The sequence below is a fragment of the Nuphar pumila genome, chromosome 16 (assembly GCF_984573655.1).
Source record: "Nuphar pumila chromosome 16, dmNupPumi1.hap1.1, whole genome shotgun sequence".
Lineage (NCBI taxonomy): Eukaryota > Viridiplantae > Streptophyta > Magnoliopsida > Nymphaeales > Nymphaeaceae > Nuphar > Nuphar pumila.
Window position 1 is genome coordinate 63,953,402 of NC_143264.1, and position 24,144 is coordinate 63,977,545.

Genomic DNA, 24,144 nt, shown 5'->3' on the forward strand with positions numbered 1-24,144 from the left:
GTTGTACATCTGGTGGGGGTCTGACCAACCCCAGCTTGGCTATCTAAAAATTAAAGTAGCGTGGAATTATCATCTTATTTGATGATATATTGTGCAGAACAGTACCCAATGAAGTCAACGCTCGGCTTAGAGATGGTTGAATAAAAGCTGGCACCCATGTCTGTTAAAATCATCATGCTCTCCAGTACTTATTTTAAGTAGAACCATAGCATGAGTCAAGCTTCACGCTCTGACTAGGCCATGGTTGAATGAAAGAGTAGGATCAAAATGAATCCACAAATAAACAGGTGATATTTTCTGCATCATGGTGAACAGGTTCCCTGCTGGCTGAGGGCGGCAGCCCAGGGGTTTTACGCCATCGAGCATGGCACCTATAGGTCGGCCACACTTTCCAGCATGGACACTTGACATTGATATTTTGAGCAAGAATTCTGAAAATTGCCAAACAAATCATTGACAAGAGCAATTTAACACAAATAGGAGTATATAATTTTTTGCATATATTATCATTTTTCTAATGACTAGGCAAAAAATTGCCTCATGAAGCAGTCTCGGACTTACTAAATGTCCCAGACCAGAATCTAGCCCAGTCCATCGATAAACAAAGTCCCTTTTTTTAAGGTCACGGCGCATTGACCCGAATCATTACTCGATTTCATGATCAACTCTCTTTTTGATACTTCTATGCAAAATTTTGGAAATGTGGCCTTACAAAGCATTTATATCAGCAATCCACATAAACAGGAGGTCCGGAGGAACATCCCCAATGGCAAAGCAAAATAAACTGATATGGATTGCATATAATGGCCAGTTTTAAAATGACTAAGCAGAAGCTACACATTTTTCCTGTTTCTTCCACGGGTTAACTTTCCTGGATGCGGCCTTCAAAGGTACAAACTGCATATCAATACCAACTATGATCACACAAAGGCTTCACGCTGCATTGTCGGAAGTACTAGTTCTGGTTCACATTCCCCAAGTGGTGAGAAATACTGGTCCACCATATCTTTTGATACTCTATCCAAGGAAGGAGGATTCCACTGCATTTTGATCGTTTAGTAAAAGAGGAAATATCAAAAAATTTAAATTTGTTTGACATCCAAAAAAAGAAAAACATGCATGTGCTCAAAGTAAAAAAAGTAACGTCATTGATTAAGTACCTTTGGTGAGTAGTCCTTATCAACTAATCGAGCTCGAACACCCTATTTGAAAATCATGACAATCCTTAGAATACATTGGGATATAAAACAGGGAAAAAACTACCCAAGAATGTGGGACAAACCTCAAAGAAATCATTGGATATCCTTTTAGACATCCCATTAAGGGACATCCGATATTCACGTTTTAGGCATTGATCAAGAGATTGATATCTGCCTTCACGTATCTATAAAAGAAACAAGCGAAATTGAGTGCAAAATACAGGGGGAAAAAGTTGATCAAGTAGAAAGAACCAACTTGGCCAAGTCAAATTAAGTCTATTGATGACAAGAAACTAAAAAAACCATTGATTTGACCAACAGGTTGAGTTGCCCATGTAATTCCTGGCCAACTTGTTTAATAAACAAAGAAGATCCACAAGTTCATTTAATCAACTCAACCAATTGAACTAAGTCTGCAGAGAGCCAAATTTCTGAATAATTGAGTGAGAAGTTTGATGTAACATGTTGCCAACTTAGGTTTAGCCCCTAGTTTTCAATTGGTTCACCAAGTCTTAACACATTTAATAAAGAACTAGATATAAATATGCAAAAGAGACTTACAGATCTTAAGGAAACCTTTAAACTTAAGGGTGAAGCCTCCTTTAATTTCTTAAGAGTTGAAGAACACCAGCTATCAGAGGATGCCGAGATCTCACTTTCCTGAGTTGATTTTATGTTAATAGAAGGTCTGCTGACAAATCACAAATAGAAATAAAACCATTCATGCAGAGTTGCATCGAATGGTCAAAAGGCCAGATTTAATGGCCAGCTAGATATTACACAGATTTTGGACAAACAAAACAAAAAGCAAAAGAATATAGGCAGCACAAGAATGCAATAATCATTCATAAGAGAATTTAGTAAATATCAAGACCTCTGGTTAATCTCTAACATGGTATTGAAAGCTTACCAAAGTCTCTATAATTTCTTCAACAGTATCTTTGCCAAAGATTTTGTCAACCATGTCAATCCTTCATACACAAAAGTAAAAGAAACAGTAACACAAATGATTAAATTTCTGATAGACTTAGATTCCTATGCTTTAATCAACAAAATAATGTAAATATAACAAGCTTAAGATAATTTTTCAAAAAGGATTTGTAGGAGGCATCATAGGTGAGGTCTTTGTCTGAGTTTCACAAACACTCACGTGTAGGAAGGATAACATATGCTATAACAACTTTTTTAAGAATCAATTTTTTTTATCATATATCCAAGTCATTACCAATACACACCATCAAGGATGATTGCACTTTGGTTGACCAAACATGATCCGTTTTGTTTTCTTTTTAATATAAGTAGTTTTTTGGTACAGGCATCGATATTCTCCACTCGTGTAGTTTACTAGAATTATGCTCACGTTCTTGATGTTTTGCACATCTTTTCAGCTTCCTGAGTTTCCAATCCAATATAACCCAACTTTATGTTCTCTTACACTACCAACCAAGGTTGTAAGTATTGTATTGTTACCCTCGGTCAGGCCCAAAATAAGTATCGTACCCTAAAAAATTATAATTTTTTAATAAAAAATTTCCAAAAAAATCATGAAAAATCAGAAAAATTAAAAAAATCATAACAATGATGAATTGGACAAAATACAACCATAAAATCACATATGAAGCATTTATGTCCTTATGAGCTAGATAAGACATCATCAAACATCAACTATCTCACAAGAACAATGCAAAATATTAAATATCTTGCAATTAAGAACATGCTACAAGACTCATACTTTTATATTATATAAATAAAAATATTATGATAATAGTTGCACTCAATTTTCAATCACTTTCTACTTATTACTTTAGTGTCCCATTGTTATGACGGATCTTCTGATGTCGTCTTTGTTGGATTATAGAGCCTGATTTCTACCTTTATATAAATTCCTAATTCTCATGGATCCAACTTCGCAGTAAGTTGGTGGTGGGTTGCAGGGCCGAGGCGAAAATTTTTGGAGGGTAGTTTTGTAATTTTATACATAATAGAGATTTTTTTACCTTAACTCACTTTCTTGAGCGAAAATGCACTTTTACTAGAGCAGACTACAAAAACTCTCTCCCTTGCATAGAGATCGGCCCCCAAATCATTCTCACAACTCCTAGGGTGTATGGATACCCCTCTAATGGCCTCTACACAAATGATTCAATTTTTTTTAAAGTGTGTCGAAGGTATAGCGTACGATACAGGATTGTATCATACGATACGATACACACTCGTATCGTGATAAGAGTGTGTATCGTATTGATATTTTCCATAAATGATATATATCGTACGATATGGTACAATACTTACAACATTGCTACCAACAATGGAAGTTCTAAATTGAGAACATGAATGGCAATAGAAGCATCCCTTCGAATGTGACAACTGATATGATAAAGAGTGAAGACAAAAATATCGGGGACATAGAAGAGGCAGATTTTAGGTTCTAACAATATGGATCCAAATACATAAATGCCGCAAGTGTCTCCACATAGCACTTGTTTATTTTTTACGGTGATTCAAGCAATCCACTAACTCTGGCCAATATTAGGACATCAAAAATTTAATGCAACACTTGCCATAGGTGTCTAACAAAGTTAGGTTGTCAACCAATTAGCTGAGATGACAAGCTTGGCCACACAAGATCTGATCAAACCAAACGTCACGTTCAAAAATGTTTTCCCCACTTTGAACACTAGAACTCAAAGGAAAAAACTCAAGCTCTTCTTTGATTAAAATTTGAAAGGTAACATACAATGCCAAATAACAATAGATCATTTAAAAGTCCAAAAAGTAGAAAATATAATGCACGAATCACATAAAAATCAAATGATACTTATGCAATATTTATGCAGTTTCTGCTTTGCATGAAGATACTTATGCAATACAATTTTTTGAAGGTTAAAAAATTGGTAAATTATAGGCTGTTGTTTTTTCAATCCTGGAAAATCTGACACATGAAAAAAAACATGATCCAAAGGTCAGTTTCTACTAAACCAAACCAAACCATTAGATCATATCTGAAGGGTCAGATGTGCAAAAAAAAAAAATCACAGTTTTCCACTAGGGGGTTTCCTTACCCACAAGGTAGCAAAAATTTTATTTATATATATTTATATATATATATAGAGAGAGAGAAGGTGGTAGCTGCTAACCACTTTTCTAGCTAATTGGGCCTTCGAAGGGGTTTTCCCATGTTTTACTCAAATCTGACCGTACAGATGTCTTCAACATGGTCAATTTACTAGGAAACAACAGTTGGATCATGTTTTTTCGATAAAAATATGATTTTTTAAGCCTTGAATATTTAGAAAAATCTTAGACCATCGATCTTTTAAGCCTTGAATATTTAAAAAAATCTTAGATCGTCGATTTTTTAAACCTTATAAAACCTACCTGCGTATCGGAATCGGATGAGCCAAGAGTCAATTCCTATAAAATCAAGCATGTAGAACGCATGTGTATGGTCAGATTTAAGGAAAACATCGAAAAACCCTTTGAAAGCCCGGCTAGCTGGGTGGTTAGATAGAAAAGTGGTACCTCTCTCTCTCTCTCTCTCTCTCTCTCTCTCTCTCTCTCTCTCTCTCTCTCTCTATATATATATATATATATATATATATATATATATATATATATATATATATATATATATGTGTGTGTGTGTGTGTATATATATAGGACATGAAGATTTCCTCTCATCCGACTTAAGTAGTTAAATTAAATAATGTGGTTCTAAGTTCTAACTCTAATGAAATATATGGAAATACAAAACGAGGGCCTCTAAGAGCTTATAAGATCATAAACACAAAGTGCACATGCACATACACAAGTCCAACTAAGGAACAATACAAGAGCACAAAGGCACTACACAAACACTAAGTGCATTCAAGACATCAAAGAACTAAAGAGAGGAATACGAAAATATAAAAAAATATTCATCTTATTGAGCATGAATGCTTAAGAGAAGCATTATCTTACAAAGAGGAAAAAGACACTATATATAGAGCCAAGATGGGCATTTAAGAGAGGCATTCACTGTTCCAACGGTAACAGCTAGTTGGATAGTTCCAACAGTCATATAGACCCCCTACACTATACAATAAATGCAAAAATAAAATATAGAACAAAAATATAATACTGTCCCTAGTAGACAGTCACTATTTACATGAAAATAACAAGACCAAAATGCCCCCAAAGAGCATTACCTATTACATAACATACAATATATATGATTATATATACACATTAATATATATATATATATATATATATTAACATTAACTTCCAAATTTTCCTCTAGAAAACCCCCACAAAGATCTACTCCTTACTCAAGTTCCCAGTGAAGACCAACCCTCATTAATTTCATTCTTCCCTCTACTTTCTCAACTAGTCATTCAATTACAACATGAATGTGAAATTATTTAGTCAATTTCCCTTTGAATGATGAATCCCCTTAAGAAGGAATACATTGAAACTCACAAAGGATTTACTTGTCTATATATCATTTTGTTTGATCCTTTAGGTCCCTACTTTACCTCGACGATTATCCCATGTTCTTCCTTGAAGCATATATGCAATGGATACTTTTGTAGTAGCTCTTTCCAAAAGGCAAGAATGCAAATAAAAAATGTCTCTTGGATAAGCTTTGCAACTGGGTGGTCTTCTTAATAGAAGAGACATTTGGCGATAAGTCTGTGACTGTTTTGAGAGATCATCATAAATTATTAAGGTACGTCGTTCACGGTACATAAAATATTCAGCCAGAGTGACTCCTATATCCTCTGTCGTACTACGTCTGCTGGCACAGATTTAGCCGATGCTTATTCCTCAGATACTATCATTACTTCTTCTGGGAAAAGAAGTTCATGACCTGTAGGCCTTCTACCTCCACACGACATTGCGCTATCAGGCTTTCACTCATTACGGAAAATTCCCTATTTAGCAATACAAGATGCCTTTACATAACTTCTTGCCACATAATGGATGTAAACCTCCAAAAAAAGGCACATTTAGAAATAAAAATGAAAAAGATTCCAATCCAAGAGAAATAAATAATTAAATGATATGATCAAATAATATTACATTAGTATGATTTGAGAGGAAGTGACGGTATCCACTCGGACACTACATTGGAAGTGTGTTGAATCAAGAGCGCACAACAAGTGCCTTTATTATGGTCGTGGAATAAGCTAAACTTCTCTTAATATCTCTTTGAGCAAGAGCCAAGGTAGCTCCTAATAGTACCATTATTACACCCATGGTTGTACATATCGTATCATAACCCATATCGGTCGGGCACAAAAGAAGATACATATTGTATCATAGAAAATCATAAATTTTGAAAAAAATTAAAAATTCTAAAAAAAATCATAAAATTCAAAAAAAAAATCATAACACACAAAACAATGATGAATTGCACAAAATGCAACCATAAAATTACATGTGAAGCATTTATGTCTCTATGAGCTACATAACTCATAATCAATCATCAAATCTCACAAGAACAATGCAAAATAGTAATATCTTCAATTAAGAACATGCCACAAGATTCATCAAAAAGCAAAAAAACCAAATTTATGAATACTTAATAGTTATAAATTACAATACATAACCAAGTTTTTAAGTACACATAACTCAATAAAAGCAAAAAATAAGGTTTTTTTTACCTTAACCCACTTCTTTGGGTGAAAAAAGAGTGGAAATATACTCTTACTTGACGAAATCATAAAAGCCCTCTCCCTGGTGCAAAGATCGACCCCCAAAATGGTCTCACAGCTCCTAGAGTGTGTGGGAAGATCTCTAGTATGTTCTATACGAATAAGGGTTCCATCCCTCAAAAGCCTTTTAAAACCCAAAAACTTAAAACCCTGATTTTGCCCTTTTTAAAGTCCACCAGTACTGTATCGTACGATACGGCCCTGTATCGTATGATGCAATGATACATGTATGATACACACCCGTATCGAGATATGAGTGTGTACTTACCGTTCCCTTGCATCGATACAATACGTATCGTAGTGTATCGTACGCTACGATACGAACAACATTGATTACACCTATCAAAGAAATGATATTCATTATGTAACGCATGCCCATGAAAAGAGGAAGAAGTCAAGCTACAAGAAAAAATCTTGCGGCTAGTGCACACCTGTGCCCTAAATCCTCATTAAACAACATTGAATTTAACCACCATTTTTCCATAAAGCCCTCCTGCCTCTTGTTTGGAAATATAACACAATATATGAATAGTGATTCAAAATATAACACAATATATGAATAGTGATTCGCTGAATAATCTACTATTTCATTTCTGATCGGAATAAGCATATAGATAGATCCAATTCTTAAGATTATAACCTAATATTCTAATACTAATAATAACTAGTGAGTATTTAAAGAAATGATTACTTTTTTGTTTTATGGGGTATGAGAGGGAGATTCCGTTGATACGGAGCCAATTCTATTATTGAATGTACCAATTCGCGTGCATCTAGCAGGAATTGAACCTACGAATTTGCCAATTATGAGTTGGAAGCTTTAACCATTCAGCCATGAATGCTTTGCGGAGACTCATCATCAACGGGGGGTTGTCATTGTGTAAGTGAATTTCAATTGAAATATAATCTTTCGTTTAGAAGAAATGAATGAAACGTCTGTTAAAATGTATCTCCAAAACCATTGTTGTAAGTATAAATATATATACTTATATATAGAGAGATACACATACATATATCATATATGTATACGTATCTCAATATATATAAAAATATATATATATATACATATTTTATTTTCTTATACCCAAAAAGAGTATTCTTGTAATTTCACATCTTGCGCATATTCCACTTGGAATATGTTGTAATTTCCTTTTGTTTTTTTTTCATTTTTTTTCTATTTTTTATTTTTTCCTTTTTCATAAAAGTGCATTGGGGGTCCCCCTAGTAGAGTCGTTGGGAGCTCTCCAACGACTCCTTTGGGAGCCCCCCTTGTACCCCTTTGCTTTTGTACAAATAGGGGTGTTCCCCCTTGTTATTTCTTAAGCTTGAGAGACTCAAGAATTTGCCCCCTTCTATAAAATACATGCCTTAGTGCATGTTTACTACTTTTACGCTTTTGTGCGTATTTTGTTCAAGTGTTGTGTGAGTGCCTTTGTGCACATCTTTCATAAAGTATTTGTGCTTGTATGTGTTTGTCTCTTCATAGACAATTTTACATGGTATCAGAGCCAGGTTAGTGATAGAGGATTGTGGGATTCTTCTTTTTTCAAGTGCCTCGGATCTTTGAAGTTTGAAGTGGTGGATCTTGCTTCTCAAATATTTTAGTAGAATCTTGTGCAAGTCAGATTTTGAAATCTTGTGTTGGTACGCATTTTCTCCCTTCCTCTTTACTCTTTAATGGGCGAAAAAGAGTCGCATTTTGCTCTTAGCTTCAAACTAAATGGATCCAACTATCATGTTTGGGTCGGGAACATGGAGGCTCACGTAAAAGGAAAGGGGCTACAGGGTTATGTGCAATGCACAATTCCGGAACTGGAACCCAAAATTATTGTGGTAAACGGAAGTGAAATCAAGATTCTTGAGGGAGAAGAAAGAATCAAAGCCCTTGAAGAGTATTCTAAGAAGCACGATGAATGGGAAATGAAAATTTTCAAGATTCTTTCTTGGTTTTTCTCATCCGTTGAAACTAAGATTAATGCCAACATTATTAAGTTCAAGAAAGCATCGGAAGCTTGGGATTATCTTGAGAAAATGTATACGTCAAGGGACTTATCTCATAAGTATTACCTTCAAAAGAAGACTCTCTCTCTCTTACTCAAGGTGAAATGACTATTAGGGAATATTTTGCCGATCTTTCTTCCATTTAGAATGAGCTTGCCATGCTTGACCCAAAATGAAATGGAGAGGCGATTGAACTTCGTCACAAGCAACTTAAAAAAGATCAGTTCTTCAACTTTTTGAATGGGCTAAGGCACGAATTTAAGTAAATAAGGTATTTTCTTCTATCATCGTTAAATCCTCCCTCTCTTGAAGATGTACTCAACAAATTAAGTGGTGAGGAGACTCGTATGGGTTGATGTAAACAAGGATCAAATGTTTTTGCAACAACAACAACTACGCCTTCATCCCAAAACAATTGGGATCGGCGATATGAACCAACAAAGAAAATCATTCTGAGTCGGCGATATGAACCAACGGTTAAAATATATGTAATTCATATATATGTATATATTTATATACATATATATTTGTATAATCTAAAATACCCGATAGGGGTATTTTAGTCATTTCACAAGTACCCGATAGGGGTACTTGTTTCTTTTCTTTCTTTTTGTATTTTTTCTTTTTGTATTTTTTCTTTTTTATTTTTTCTTTTTTATTTTTTTGGTTTTTTGTCCACCTAATAGGGGGCCCACCATGGAGTCGATGGGGCCCCCAACGGTCACATTTGTGACCGTTGGGGGCTCCCAACGACTCCATGGGAGCCCCTAGGTGGCTCTTCTTTTAAGGCCATATGGACACTCCTCCCCTCCTTCTTTTGTGTATAAATAGGGGTGAACCCCTCTTGTATTTTGCACTCTAGAGAGTTCTCTCTCTATCAATAAGAGGCATTTATATTTTTATGTTGTGTTGTGTTCCTTGGGTTTGGGTATTAGCCCTTGTTGTTTGTTCATTAGTGGATGTTGTAAGTGCTTAGAGCACTCTTTACTTTTCCGCATATTTCATTACATGGTATCAGAGCCTTGTGTATGCTCTTCTTCTTAATATAGCTAGTTGTGTAGCTATATTTGTTTTTTGTTGGTTCTCTCTTCTTTTATCCTTTTAAGTGTGATTATTATGGAAGGAGAACAAAAGATTGATCTCTCCTTCAAGCTCAATGGATCCAACTACATGATGTGGGCCGCCGCCATGGAAAACAACCTCAAAGGGAAAAAGCTTTGGGGATACGTTATGGGCACCATTCCGGAACCACAACTCCAACTAACTAAGATGGAAGGCGATCAAGAAAAAGCTCTTGAAGGAGATGCCCGCATGAAGGCCATTGAAGATCACCAATCTAAAATAGAAGATTGGGAAAGTAAGCATGCCAAGATTCTTGCTTGGTTCATGAACAATGTGGAGCTTAAGATTTGCGCCAACATTGCCAAATTTCGGATGGCAAATGAAGCATGGTTCTTCATGAAAGGTATGTTTACCCAAAAAGACCTTGCTCGTCAATTCTTTCTTCAAGAAAAAATCCGGACTATCAAACAAGGAGAAATGAGTGTTAGGGACTACTTTAGCACTCTTGGCCCTCTATGGGATGAGTTATCCTTGCTAGAACCAAAATGGGTTTCTAGTATAGATGTGGAATTAAGGAGAGAACAAATGGAAAAAGAACACTTTTTCCAATTTTTACATGGGCTTAGGCCCGAGTATGAACAAGTTAGATCCTCCCTCCTATGTAGATCAAAGCATCTTCCTTTGGAAGATGCCATTGCCGAAATATGCCAAGAAGAAACTCGTCTTGGCATGATTAAAGGAGAAAATGATGTCTTGGCCGTATCTAAACCCGGCAACCATATGAAAACCTACAAACCTCCTCATTTTGGAAGGCAAAATAACTATAATGGCAACTATAGAAAAGTCATTTGCCATCATTGTCAAGAACCGGGTCATATAAGACCTAATTGCCCTAAGTTGAATGAAGCACCAAAAAATAAAGTTGCTTCCGTTGAAGAAGCCACTCAAAAGAAAGAGGAAGCAATCAAAGGAACGGACTCTTTTTCTCTTGCTCAACTATCGGAGGCACTACAAACTCTACTCAAGATTCCATCAACTTCGGGTGCCGCCGTAGCTTCTTCCTCTCCTCCAGGTATGTCGTCTTGGATCCTTGACTCTGGAGCTTCCTTTCATATGACCCCCCTTGAAAATGAGCTTTCCGATTTATGTAATAATTATAAAAACTCCTATGTTTCAACTGTCGATGGTACATCTTTACAAGTAAAAAGTTTTGGAACTTTAAACTTTTCAAAAGACTTCTTTGTGCCAAACGTGAGAGTTGTACCTCAACTTAATTTAAATCTCCTCTCTGTTGCTCAAATATGTGATCATAGATGTGAAATCTCCTTCTCAACTAAAGATTGCTCTATACAGGATCTCCGGTCCGGGAAGCAGATTGGGCAAGGTCATAGGAGGGGAGATCTCTATTACATGAGCAACTTGAAACTCCCCACTAACTCTTTTTGTAACCATGTTCAAGATAAAAATATTGATATTTGGCATCAAAGACTTGGACATCCAAGTATCTCAAAAATGTACTCCTTTCCATTTGGAAAGAAATTTTGTAATGAGAAACATTTTGTTTGCAAGAATTGTATTTTTGGCAAAAATGAAATCTACTCCTTTTCCAAACCGAACTTTTGTGTCCAAAAGACCTTTTGAGTTAGTCCATTCGGATGTTTGGGGTCCTTCCCCCGTCATGTCTAAAGGAGGGTACTCCTATTATGTCACTTTCATCGATGACTACACTAGGTATGTATGGATTTACTTTCTCAATTTAAAATCCGAAGTCTTTGAGTTCCTCAAAAAATTTCATATGATAGTTAAAAATCAATTTTCAAGTAATATCTCTACTCTTAGATCCGATTCGGGTGGAGAATATTTATCAAATGAATTTCAAAACTATTTAGAAGTAAATGGAATTTGTCATCAAAGATCGTGTCCTAGGACTCCCCAACAAAACGGCTTGGCCGAAAGAAAGCATAGACATATCATGGAAACCACTAGGACACTCCTTATTTCCAAAGAAATTCCAAAGAATTTTTGGGCCGAAGCGGCCTTAACCTCAACTTACTTAATAAATAGAATGATATCTTCATCCTTACAGAATACATCTCCATACGAAAAACTATTTGAAAGAACACCAGACTTCAATAGATTAAGAGTCTTTGGATGCAAATGTTTTGTCCTTACTCATAAACGGGACAAATTATCTCCTAAAGCTATTGAATGCGTTTTCTTGGGTTATGGAGAAAATCAAAAGGGTTTTAGATGTTTTGACTTGAAAAATAACAAACTCTATGTATCCAAAGATGTAACATTTTTGGAAAATGAGAATGGTTTTGTGAAAACTAAAGATATTGACGAAAGTGAATATACTTTTTTATTTGATCTTCTATCTCAAGAAGATGAGACTCCTCAAGAAGAGGAAATCTCTAATGAGTCTTTGAATGACCTAGAGGAAATTCCTCTTGATAATGCTATAGATGAGAATAATAGACCAATCCAAACATATGTTAGGCGTGGTCAACAAACTCAAATAAGTGCCTTAGAAAAATACTCTCAAGGATCCAACATTGAAGAAACATCTTTAAGGAGATCCAGTCGGATCTCCAATCCTCCTAATAGGTTTGTTTCCTATGAGTCCTTAACTCCTAGATATAGAGCATGTCTAATTGCGTTGCATTCATTTCATGAACCTTCACACTATAATGAGGCCAAAAATATTCCCCAATGGGTTGAAGCCATGAACTTAGAGCTTAGTTCCCTTGAAAAAGCAAAAACTTGGGAAATAACTTCGTTACCCACTGGAAAGAAATCAATAGGATGTAGATGGGTCTTTAAAATTAAAACCAAGAGTGATGGTTCATTAGAACGTTATAAAGCACGGTTAGTAGCTAAAGGATATGCTCAGGAATATGGTATAGATTATGAAGAAACCTTCGCACCTGTTGCTAGAATGACTAGTGTTAGGACTCTTATTGCTATTGCGTCAGTGAAAAAATGACTTATCTATCAACTCGATGTTAAGAATGCTTTTCTAAATGGCGAATTAAATGAAGAAGTTTACATGGATCCCCCACCAGGAGTATGTATTGGTAAAAATAAAATTCTTAAACTTAAAAAGGCATTATATGGTTTAAAACAAGCCCCAAAGGCTTGGCATGATAGATTTAGTAATGTAATGACAAGTTTGAATTTTCGTTCATGTTATACTGACACTACTTTGTTTGTGAAAAGTGCAGGGTCTTCAGTAGTTATTTTACTACTTTATGTTGATGATATGATCATCACAAGAAGTGATGAGAAAGGCATTAATGATATTTAAAAGGTTTTGAAAGAAAATTTTGATATGTCTGACCTTGGATTCTTAAGATATTTTTTAGGAATTGAAGTGGCGTACTCTCCTCGAGGGTACATTCTCTCTCAGATGAAACTTGCTGCTGACATCTGTTCCAAATCTGGTATTTCCGACGATAAGAAAACAGAAACCCCAGAAGTCATCAATGCAAAATTAAGGTTGGAAGATGGAACACCTCTCGAGGATCTTACTCCCTACCAGCAACTTGTTGGGTCTCTAACCTACTTATCCATCACACGGCCAGACATTGCTCATGCCGTTCACTCTGTCAGTCAATTTCAACATGCACCTACAACTGTGCACATGAGTGCAGTCTTAAGGATCGTCAGATATATCAAAAATACCATAACTAAGGGAGTTTTTCTTTCCTCTGCCTCATCCCTTGATTTAATTGCTTATACTGATGCAGATTGGGGAGGAAATCCCAATGACCGAGTCTCAACTACCGGATTTTGTGTTTTCTTAGGTGACTCTATGATTTCTTGGAGATGCAAGAAGCAACACAAAGTATCCTTGTCCTCAACGGAAGCCGAATATCGTGCTATGGCCACTACAACCATGGAACTTGTGTGGTTAAGAAGCCTCCTCAGTGATATGGGCATTGTCATCTCTACTCCTTCGAAGCTGTGTTGCGACAACAAAAGCGCAATCTATATTGCAAGCAATCACACCTTCCATGAGCGTACTAAGCATATTGAGATGGACTGCCATTACGTTCGTGATGAATACCTAAGAGGAACCATAGCACTACCTTACGTCACATCAGAGTACCAGTTGGCGGACTTCTTCACTAAGGCTCTTGCAGCTCCTCGGTTTTTGTTTCTTCTTAACAAGCTTTCGGTTATATCCCCGTAAAGCTTGAGGGAGGGTGTTAAAATATATGTAATTCATATATATGTATATATTTATATACATATATATTTGTATAATCTAAAATACCCGATAGGGGTATTTTAGTCATTTCACAAGTACCCGATAGGGGTACTTGTTTCTTTTCTTTCTTTTTGTATTTTTTCTTTTTTATTTTTTTGGTTTTTTGTCCACCTAATAGGGGGCCCACCATGGAGTCGATGGGGCCCCCAACGGTCACATTTGTGACCGTTGGGGGCTCCCAACGACTCCATGGGAGCCCCTAGGTGGCTCTTCTTTTAAGGCCATATGGCCACTCCTCCCCTCCTTCTTTTGTGTATAAATAGGGGTGAACCCCTCTTGTATTTTGCACTCTAGAGAGTTCTCTCTCTATCAATAAAAGGCATTTATATTTTTATGTTGTGTTGTGTTCCTTGGGTTTGGGTATTAGCCCTTGTTGTTTGTTCATTAGTGGATGTTGTAAGTGCTTAGAGCACTCTTTACTTTTCCGCATATTTCATTACACCAACTACGCCTCAAATGTTTTTGTGATTCCTTGTAATTATGAAGAAAACAATGGGGTCAATGGCGTATCAAGACTCGGAAACAATGTAAAAACCTATCTCCCTCCTCACTTTAAACCACAAAATCAATGTGAAAATGGTGGGCAAAGAGGGAAAAAGGACTATAGCAAAATTATGTCATTTCTGTAAAGAACCGAGGCATATCAAACCCATATGTCCCAAATGGAAGAAGCTTCTCGCAATGGCTACCACCGGTGTACCGCAAAAAAGAGGAAGCATCTTCAAGTGTATCTCTCTCTCTAAGTCAAATAATGGAAGCCCTTCAACCTCTCCTCAAGGGAGCTACCTCCGGTGCTGCCGTATCTACTCCTTCTCCAGGTAAAGTCCTCTTGGCTTTTGGACTCCGGTGCATCTTTTCACATGTCCCCAAACATATTTTCGCTTTCCGATTACTCAAAAAATGTTTTTCCATCTTTTGTTTCCACTGCGGATGGAACCTTTCTTAAAATTAAAGGCATAGGTAATTTTGAAACTCAAGACTTTTTTATTCCAAAAATTAGATTTATACTTAAACTAAACTTAAACCTTCTCTCTATTTCTCAACTCTCGGACCATGGTTGCGATATTAAATTTTCTTGTGATAAATGTTTAATACAGGATCGTCAGTCCGGAAAATTGATTGGAAAAGGCTTTAGGAAGGGAGACTTATACTATATGGACTCTCTTTAAGTTCCAATTTTTTTTTGTAATGTTGCCCGACACAAAGATATAAATGTGTGGCACAAAAGACTTAGTCATCCTAATATCACCAAGTTATCTTATTTACACTTTACAAAAGACCTATGTAAAATTTCATTTTCTTGTAATGATTGTATTCTGGGAAAAATCCGGAGTTTGCCTTTTGAGCAAAGAACTATGTTCTCTTCTAAAACTTTCGAAATTGTTCATTCAGATGTTTGGGAACCCGCACCTGTTGCTTCAAAAAGAGGTTTTTCTTATTATGTAATTTTTGTGGATGACTTTTCCAGATATTCGTGGATCTATTTTCTTAAGTTCAAACATGAAGTATTTTCGTGTTTCAAAACTTTTCATACAATGATCAAGAATCAATTCAACCGTAACATAAAGATATTTAGAAGTGATTCTGGAGGAAAATATCTCTCCAATCAATTTAAGGAGTACCTTGAGGATAACGGAATTGTTCACCAAAGGTCTTGTGCTAAAACTCCTCAACAAAATGGGTTGGCCGAAAGAAACATAGGCACATCATTGAGACCACTAGGACCCTTCTTATATCCCAAAACATTCCTAAAAACTTTTGGGCTGAAGCAACTCTTGCTTCTGTTTATCTGATAAATCGCTTACCATCTAGGATATTGTGAAAAATATCTCCTTTTGCGGTATTACATAAGCTTGAACCTGATTATAATAGGTTACGAGTCTTTGGGTGTAAGTGTTTTATACTTACTGATAAAAATGACAAGCTCTCTCCCAAGGCTATTCATTGTGCCTTTCTCGGATATTCTGAAACTCAAAAAGGGTTTCGTTGTTATGACCTTAGAGATGATAAGTTATATGTCTCAAGAAATGCAACATTCTTAGAAAATGAAAGCGGATTTGAAAAAAATGTTTCTCAACAAGAAAATGTTGATTACTCCTTATTTGACTTATTGTCTAGAAATGATGACATATCTAGTGATGATGATGTATCATCAAACTATGATGGGGAAAATGATGGTGCTGTTGGTGAATATAACTCACCCAATGAACAATAAGGTAGAATTTCAAGTGATCCAATAACCTATTCTCGAAGAAACCAAGATACCTTTAGAAGTACTATTGATCAATATAGTGAGTTTGTTCCTACTCTCGACCACAGAAGATCTGAAAGGAATAGGAGACCTCCAACTTGTTTTGTCTCGTTTGATTCATTCTCACCCCGATAAAGGGCATGTCTTAGTTCTATTCACTCTTATTTTGAAGAAGCTAAAAAATGTATAGAATGGCAATAAGCTATGCAAAATGAACTTAATGCTCTTAGGAAGGTTAAAACCTGGGATTTCCAAACTCTACCTATAGGAAAGAAAACTATAGGTTGTCGATGGGTTTTTAAGGTTAAGACTAAGAGCGATGGATCACTGGAAAGGTATAAAGCACGCTTAGTCGCAAAAGGATACGGGCAAGAATATGAAATTGATTATGATGAAACTTTTGCTCCTATAGTCCGAATGGTTACAGTTAGATGTCTTATTACTATTGCATCTATTAAAAATTGGAACATTTTTCAAATGGATGTGAAAGATGCTTTTTTGAATGGTGATCTTAACGAAGAAGTTTATATGGATACTCCACCAGGCATGAAGATTCCTAAAGATAAAGTTCTTCGTCTTCGAAAGGCCCTCTATGTTTTGAAACAAGCCCCCAAAGCTTGGTATGATAGATTCACCAGTGTAATGCTGGAAAATGGTTTTTTCTCCTATTATACTGATACTGCTTTGTTTACTAGAAAATCTAATACAGAAATTGTGATACTATTGCTCTATGTTGATGACATGTTAATTACAGGTGATGATGTTCAAGGAGTCAAGGGTATTAAGTCTGTCTTGACTTCAAAATTTGAGATGTCAGAGTTGGGTTTTCTGACATACTTTCTTAAAATTGAGGTTGCCTATTTTCAACGTGGTTACTTTCTATCTCAGTCTAAACTTGCTTGTAAGATTATTGACAGGTCTGGGATTTCTGATGACAAAGTTTGTGAAACTCCTGAAGTCGTGGGATCAAAAATGAAGATTGATGACAGTGTTCTTCTAACCGATCCTACTCCTTACAGGCAGTTCGTAGGCTCTTTAATGTACCTTAGCATTACTCGACCTGATTTGTCACATGCTATTCACATCGCCAGTCAGTTTCAGCATGCCCCTACAACAGTTCATATGAGTGTTGTTCTTCGCATCATCAGATATTTAAAGGGAACAGTGAATATGGGAGTATTTCTATCTTCCTCTTCTGAATTAAAATTACTTGTTTATATTGACTTAGATTGGGAAGGTGACCCTAATAACCATCACTCCACCACTGACTTTTGTGTTTTCTTAGGAGAGTCTTTGATTTCATGGCGATGTAAAAAGCAACAGAAGGTCTCTCTGTCATCCACTGAAGCAGAATATAGAGTCATAGCATCCACTACCATGGAAATTGTATGGATTCGACGCCTTTTGGAAGATATGGGAGTGTTCATCAGAGAACCAACAAAGCTATATTGCGACAACAAAAGTGCAATTTATATTGTCAAGAATCACACCTTTCACGAGCGAACAAAGCATATAGAGATGGACTTCCATTATGTCAAGGAAGAATACCTGGAGAAGGTCATTGATCTACCGTACGTGACGTCTAAGTATCAACTTACGGACTTCTTTACAAAAGCTCTTTGTTCGCCCAGATTTCATTTTCTTCTTAACAAACTTGCCGTTATCGCACCGTAAGTTTGAAGGGGGGTGTTAAAATGTATCTCCAAAACCATTGTTGTAAGTATAAATATATATACTTATATATAGAGAGATACACATACATATATCATATATGTATACGTATCTCAATATATATAAATATATAAATATACATATTTTATTTTCTTATACCCGAAAAGAGTATTCTTGTAATTTCACATCTTGCGCATATTTCACTTGGAATATGTTGTAATTTCCTTTTGTTTGTTTTTTGTATTTCATTTTTTTCTATTTTTTATTTTTTCCATTTTCATAAAAGTGCATTGGGGGTCCCCCAGTAGAGTCGTTGGGGGCTCCCCAACGACTCCTTTGGGAGCCCCCCTTGTACCCCTTTGCTTTTGTACAAATAGGGGTGTTCCCCCTTGTTATTTCTTAAGCTTGAGAGACTCAAGCATTTGCCCTCTTCTATAAAATACATGCCTTAGTGCATGTTTACTACTTTTACGCTTTTGTGCGTATTTTGTTTAGGTGTTGTGTGAGTGCCTTTGTGCACATCTTTCATAAAGTATTTGTGCTTGTATGTGTTTGTCTCTTCATAGACAATTTTACTTGGTATCAGAGCCAGGTTGGTGATAGAGAATTGTGGGATTCTTCTTTCTCGAGTGCCTCGAATCTTTGAAGTTTGAAGTGGTGGATCTTGATTCTCAAATATTTTAGTAGAATCTTGTGCAAGTCAGATTTTGAAATCTTGTGTTGGTACGCATTTTCTCCCTTCCTCTTTACTCCTTAATGGGCGAAAAAGAGTCGCATTTTGCTCTTACCTTCAAACTAAATGGGTCCAACTATCATGTTTGGGTCGGGAACATGGAGGCTCACGTAAAAGGAAAGGGGCTACGGGGTTATGTGCAATGCACAATTCCAAAACTGGAACCCAAAATTACTGTAGCAAACGGAAGTGAAATCAAGATTCTTGAGGGAGAAGAAAGAATCAAAGCCCTTGAAGAGTATTCTAAGAAGCACAATGAATGGGAAATGAAAAATTTCAAGATTCTTTCTTGGTTTTTCTGCTCCGTTGAAACTAAAATTAATGTCAACATTATTAAGTTCAAGAAAGCATCGGAAGCTTGGCATTATCTTGAGAAAATGTATACGTCGAGGGACTTATCTCATAAGTATTACCTTCAAAAGAAGGCTCTCTCTCTTACTCCAGGTGAAATGACTATTAGGGAATATTTTGTCGATCTTTCTTCCATTTAGGACGAGCTTGCCATGCTTGAAACAAAATGAAATGAAGAGGGGATTGAACTCCGTCACAAGCAACTTGAAGAAGATCGGTTCTTCAACTTTTTGAATGGGCTAAGGCCCGAATTTAAGCAAATAAGGTCATTTCTACTATCATTGTTTACTCCTCCCTCTTGAAGATGTACTCACCAAATTAAGTGGTGAGGAGACTCGTATGGGTTGATGTAAACAAGGACCAAATGTTTTTGCAACAACAACAACTACGCCTTCATCCCAAAACAATTGGGATCGCCGAAATGAACCAACAAAGAAAATCATTTTGGGTCGGCGATATGAACCAACTACGCCTCAAAATGTTTTTGCGGATCCTTGTAATTATGAAGAAAACAATGGGGTCAATGACGTATCAAGACCCGGAAACAATGTAAAAACCTATCGCCCTCCTCACTTTAAACCACAAAATCAATGTGAAAATGGTGGGCAAAGAGGGAAAAAGGACTAGCAAAATTATTTGTGATTTCTGTAAAGAACCGAGGCATATCAAACCCATATGTCCCAAATGGAAGAAGCTTCTCGCAATGGCTACCACCGGTGTACCGCAAAAAGAGGAAGCATCTTCAAGTGTATCTCTCTCTCTAAGTCAAATAATGGAAGCCCTTCAACCTCTCCTCAAGGGAGCTACCTCCGGTGTTGTCGTGTCTACTCCTTCTTCAGGTAAAGTCTGTTGGCTTTTGGACTCCGCTGCATCTTTTCACATGTCCCCAAACATATTTTCGTTTTCCGATTACTCAAAAAATGTTTTTCCATCTTTTGTTTCCACTGCGGATAGAACCTTTCTTGAAATTAAAGGCATAGGTAATTTTGAAACTCAAGACTTTTTTATTCCAAAAATTAGATTTATACCTAAACTAAACTTAAACCTTCTCTATTTCTCAACTCTCGGACCATGGTTGCGATATTAAATTTTCTTGTGATAAATGTTTAATACAGGATCGTCAGTCCGGGAAATTGATTGGAGAAGGCTTTAGGTAGGGAGACTTATACTCTTCAAGTTCCAAATTTTTTTTGTAATGTTGCCCGACACAAAGATATAAATGTGTGGCACAAAAGACTTAGTCATCCTAATATCACCAAGTTATCTTATTTACACTTTACAAAAGACCTATGTAAAAGTTCATTTTCTTGTAATGATTGTATTCTCGAAAAAATCTGGAGTTTGCCTTTTGAGCAAAGAACTATGTTCTCTTTTAAAACCTTCGAAATTGTTCATTCAGATGTTTAGGGACCCGCACCTGTTGCTTCAAAAGGAGGTTTTTTTTATTATGTAATTTTTGTGGATGACTTTTTCAGATATTCGTGGATCTATTTTCTTAAGTTCAAACATGAAGTATTTTCGTGTTTCAAAACTTTTCATATAATGATCAAGAATCAATTCAACCGTAACATAAAGATATTTAGAAGTGATTCTGGAGGAAAATATCTTTTCAATCAATTTAAGGAGTATCTTGAGGATAACGGAATTGTTCACCAAAGGTCTTGTGCTAAAACTCCTCAACAAAATGGGTTGGCCGAAAGAAACATAGGCACATCATTGAGACCACTAGGACCCTTCTTATATCCCAAAACATTCCTAAAAACTTTTGGGATGAAGCAACTCTTGCTTCTGTTTATCTGATAAATCGCTTACCATCTAGGATATTGTGAAAAATATCTCCTTTTGAGGTATTACATAAGCTTGAACCTGATTATAATAGGTTACGAGTCTTTGGGTGTAAGTGTTTTATACTTACTGATAAAAATGACAAGCTCTCTCCCAAGGCTATTCATTGTGCCTTTCTCGGATATTCTGAAACTCAAAAATGGTTTCGTTGTTATGACCTTAGAGATGATAAGTTATATGTCTCAAGAAATGCAACATTCTTAGAAAATGAAAGCGGATTTAAAAAAAATGTTTATCAACAAGAAAATGTTGATTACTCCTTATTTGACTTATTGTCTAGAAATGATGACATATCTAGTGATGATGATGTATCATCAAACTATGATGGGGAAAATGATGGCGATGTTGGTGAATATAACTCACCCAATGAACAAGAAGGTAGAATTTCAAGTGATCCAATAACCTATTCTCGAAGAAACCAAGATACCTTTAGAAGTGCTATTGATCAATATAGTGAGTTTGTTCCTACTCTCGACCACAGAAGATCTGAAAGGAATAGGAGACCTCCAACGTGTTTTGTCTCGTTTGATTCCTTCTCACCCCGATATAGGGCATGTCTTAGTGCTATTCACTCTTATTTTGAACCTAGAAATTTTGAAGAAGCTAAAAAATGTATAGAATGGCAAGAAGCTATGCAAAATGAACTTAATGCTCTTAGGAAGGTTGAAACCTGGGATTTCCAAACTCTACCCATAGGAAAGAAAACTATAGGTTGTCGATGGGTTTTTAAGGTTAAGACTAAGAGCGATGGATCACTGGAAAGGTATAAAGCTCGCTTAGTCGTAAAAGGATATGGGCAAGAATATGAAATTGATTATGATGAAACTTTTGCTCCTGTAGTCCGAATGGTTACAGTTAGATGTCTTATTACTATTGCATCTATTAAAAATTGGAACATTTTTCAAATGGATGTGAAAGATGTTTTTTTGAATGGTGATCTTAACGAAGAAGTTTATATGGATACTCCACCAGGCATGAAGATTCCTAAAGATAAAGTTCTTCGTCTTCGAAAGGCCCTCTATGTTTTGAAACAAGCCCCCAAAGCTTGGTATGATAGATTCACCAGTGTAATGCTGAAAAATGGTTTTTTCTCCTATTATACTGATACTGCTTTGTTTACTAGAAAATCTAATACAGAAATTGTGATACTATTGCTCTATGTTGATGACATGTTAATTACAGGTGATGATGTTCAAGGAGTCAAGGGTATTAAGTCTGTCTTGACTTCAAAATTTGAGATGTCAGAGTTGGGTTTTCTGACATACTTTCTTGAAATTGAGGTTGCCTATTTTCAACGTGGTTACTTTCTATCTCAGTCTAAACTTGCTTGTAAGATTATTGACAGGTCTGGGATTTCTGATGACAAAGTTTGTGAAACTCCTGAAGTCGTGGGATCAAAAATGAAGATTGATGACAGTGTTCTTCTAACCGATCCTACTCCTTACAGGCAGTTCGTAGGCTCTTTAATGTACCTTAGCATTACTCGACCTGATTTGTCACATGCTATTCACATCGCCAGTCAGTTTCAGCATGCCCCTACAACAGTTCATATGAGTGTTGTTCTTCGCATCATCAGATATTTAAAGGGAACAGTGAATATGGGAGTATTTCTATCTTCCTCTTCTGAATTAAAATTACTTGTTTATATTGACTTAGATTGGGAAGGTGACCCTAATAACCATCACTCCACCACTGACTTTTGTGTTTTCTTAGGAGAGTCTTTGATTTCATGGCGATGTAAAAAGCAACAGAAGGTCTCTCTGTCATCCACTGAAGCAGAATATAGAGTCATAGCATCCACTACCATGAAAATTGTATGGATTCGACGCCTTTTGGAAGATATGGGAGTGTTCATCAGAGAACCAACAAAGCTATGTTGCGACAACAAAAGTGCAATTTATATTGCCAAGAATCACACCTTTCACGAGCGAACAAAGCATATAGAGATGGACTTTCATTATGTTAGAGAAGAATACCTGAAGAAGGTCATTGATCTACCGTACGTGACGTCTGAGTATCAACTTGCAGACTTCTTTACAAAAGCTCTTTGTTCGCCCAGATTTCATTTCCTTCTTAACAAACTTGCGGTTATCGCACTGTAAGTTTGAGGGGGGTGTTAAAATGTATCTCCAAAACCATTGTTGTAAGTATAAATATATATACTTATATATATAGAGATACATATACATATATCATATATGTATACGTATCTCTCTATATATAAATATATATATATACATATTTTATTTTCTTATACCCGAAAAGAGTATTCTTGTAATTTCACATCTTGCGCATATTCCACTTGGAAAATGTTGTAATTTCCTTTTGTTTTTGTTTTTTGTATTTCATTTGTTTTCTATTTTTTATTTTTTCCTTTTTCATAAAGGTGCATTGGGGGGTCCCCCCAATAGAGTCGTTGGGGGGTCCCCCCAATAGAGTCGTTGGGGGGTCCCCCCAATAGAGTCGTTGGGGGCTCCCAAACGACTCCTTTGGGAGCCCCCCCTTGTACCCCTTTGCTTTTGTATAAATAGGGGTGTTCCCCCTTGTTATTTCTTAAGCTTGAGAGACTCAAGCATTTGCCCTTTTCTATAAAATACATGCCTTAGTGCATGTTTGCTACTTTTACGCTTTTGTGCATATTTTGTTCAAGTGTTGTTTGAGTGCCTTCGTGCACATCCTTCATAAAGTATTTGTGCTTGTATGCATATTGTCTCTTCGTAGACAATTTTACAACGTCATCAATTCAAATCTTGTCAGTGTCGGCCCAGCAGAGCGCTTTGGCCGTTGGTGTTTTTTATGATCTCAATGCATTTCACCTGCTGGTCCTAGAGAGTCTTATCTCCTAACCCATCCTAAACAGCTTCAAAGGGCAAAGTTTTGGGTATTTGCTTAATCTGAAGTTACGAATGTATTTTCATTAGCTCACTAAGTAGAAAACAAAGACATTTTTCTTGTTTAGATGTGTTCTTTAGTGTGATCTCAAATCAACAGCTCATACTGCACTATAACTTGACAAAATAAAAAACAAAATATTTTGTTAAATTGATTCAATCCAAAGC

The 24,144-nt window shown here is 36.2% G+C and overlaps 1 protein-coding gene across 1 annotated transcript in view; it reads right to left on the bottom strand.

Annotated features, from left to right (window-relative positions):
- Positions 1–502: 502 nt before the first annotated feature.
- Positions 503–24,144, bottom strand: part of LOC149813369 (small ribosomal subunit protein mS47-like) — a 46,271-nt gene continuing 22,629 nt past the window's right edge. Inside the window, exons 10-14 of the mRNA XM_089991776.1 lie at positions 2,110–2,170; positions 1,761–1,859; positions 1,283–1,384; positions 1,161–1,202; positions 503–1,040 (exon numbers count right to left, since the gene is read on the bottom strand). Coding sequence (XP_089847902.1) covers positions 921–1,040; positions 1,161–1,202; positions 1,283–1,384; positions 1,761–1,859; positions 2,110–2,170 — 424 coding nt within the window. The 3' untranslated portion in view covers positions 503–920. The remainder of the gene's footprint in view (positions 1,041–1,160; positions 1,203–1,282; positions 1,385–1,760; positions 1,860–2,109; positions 2,171–24,144) is intronic.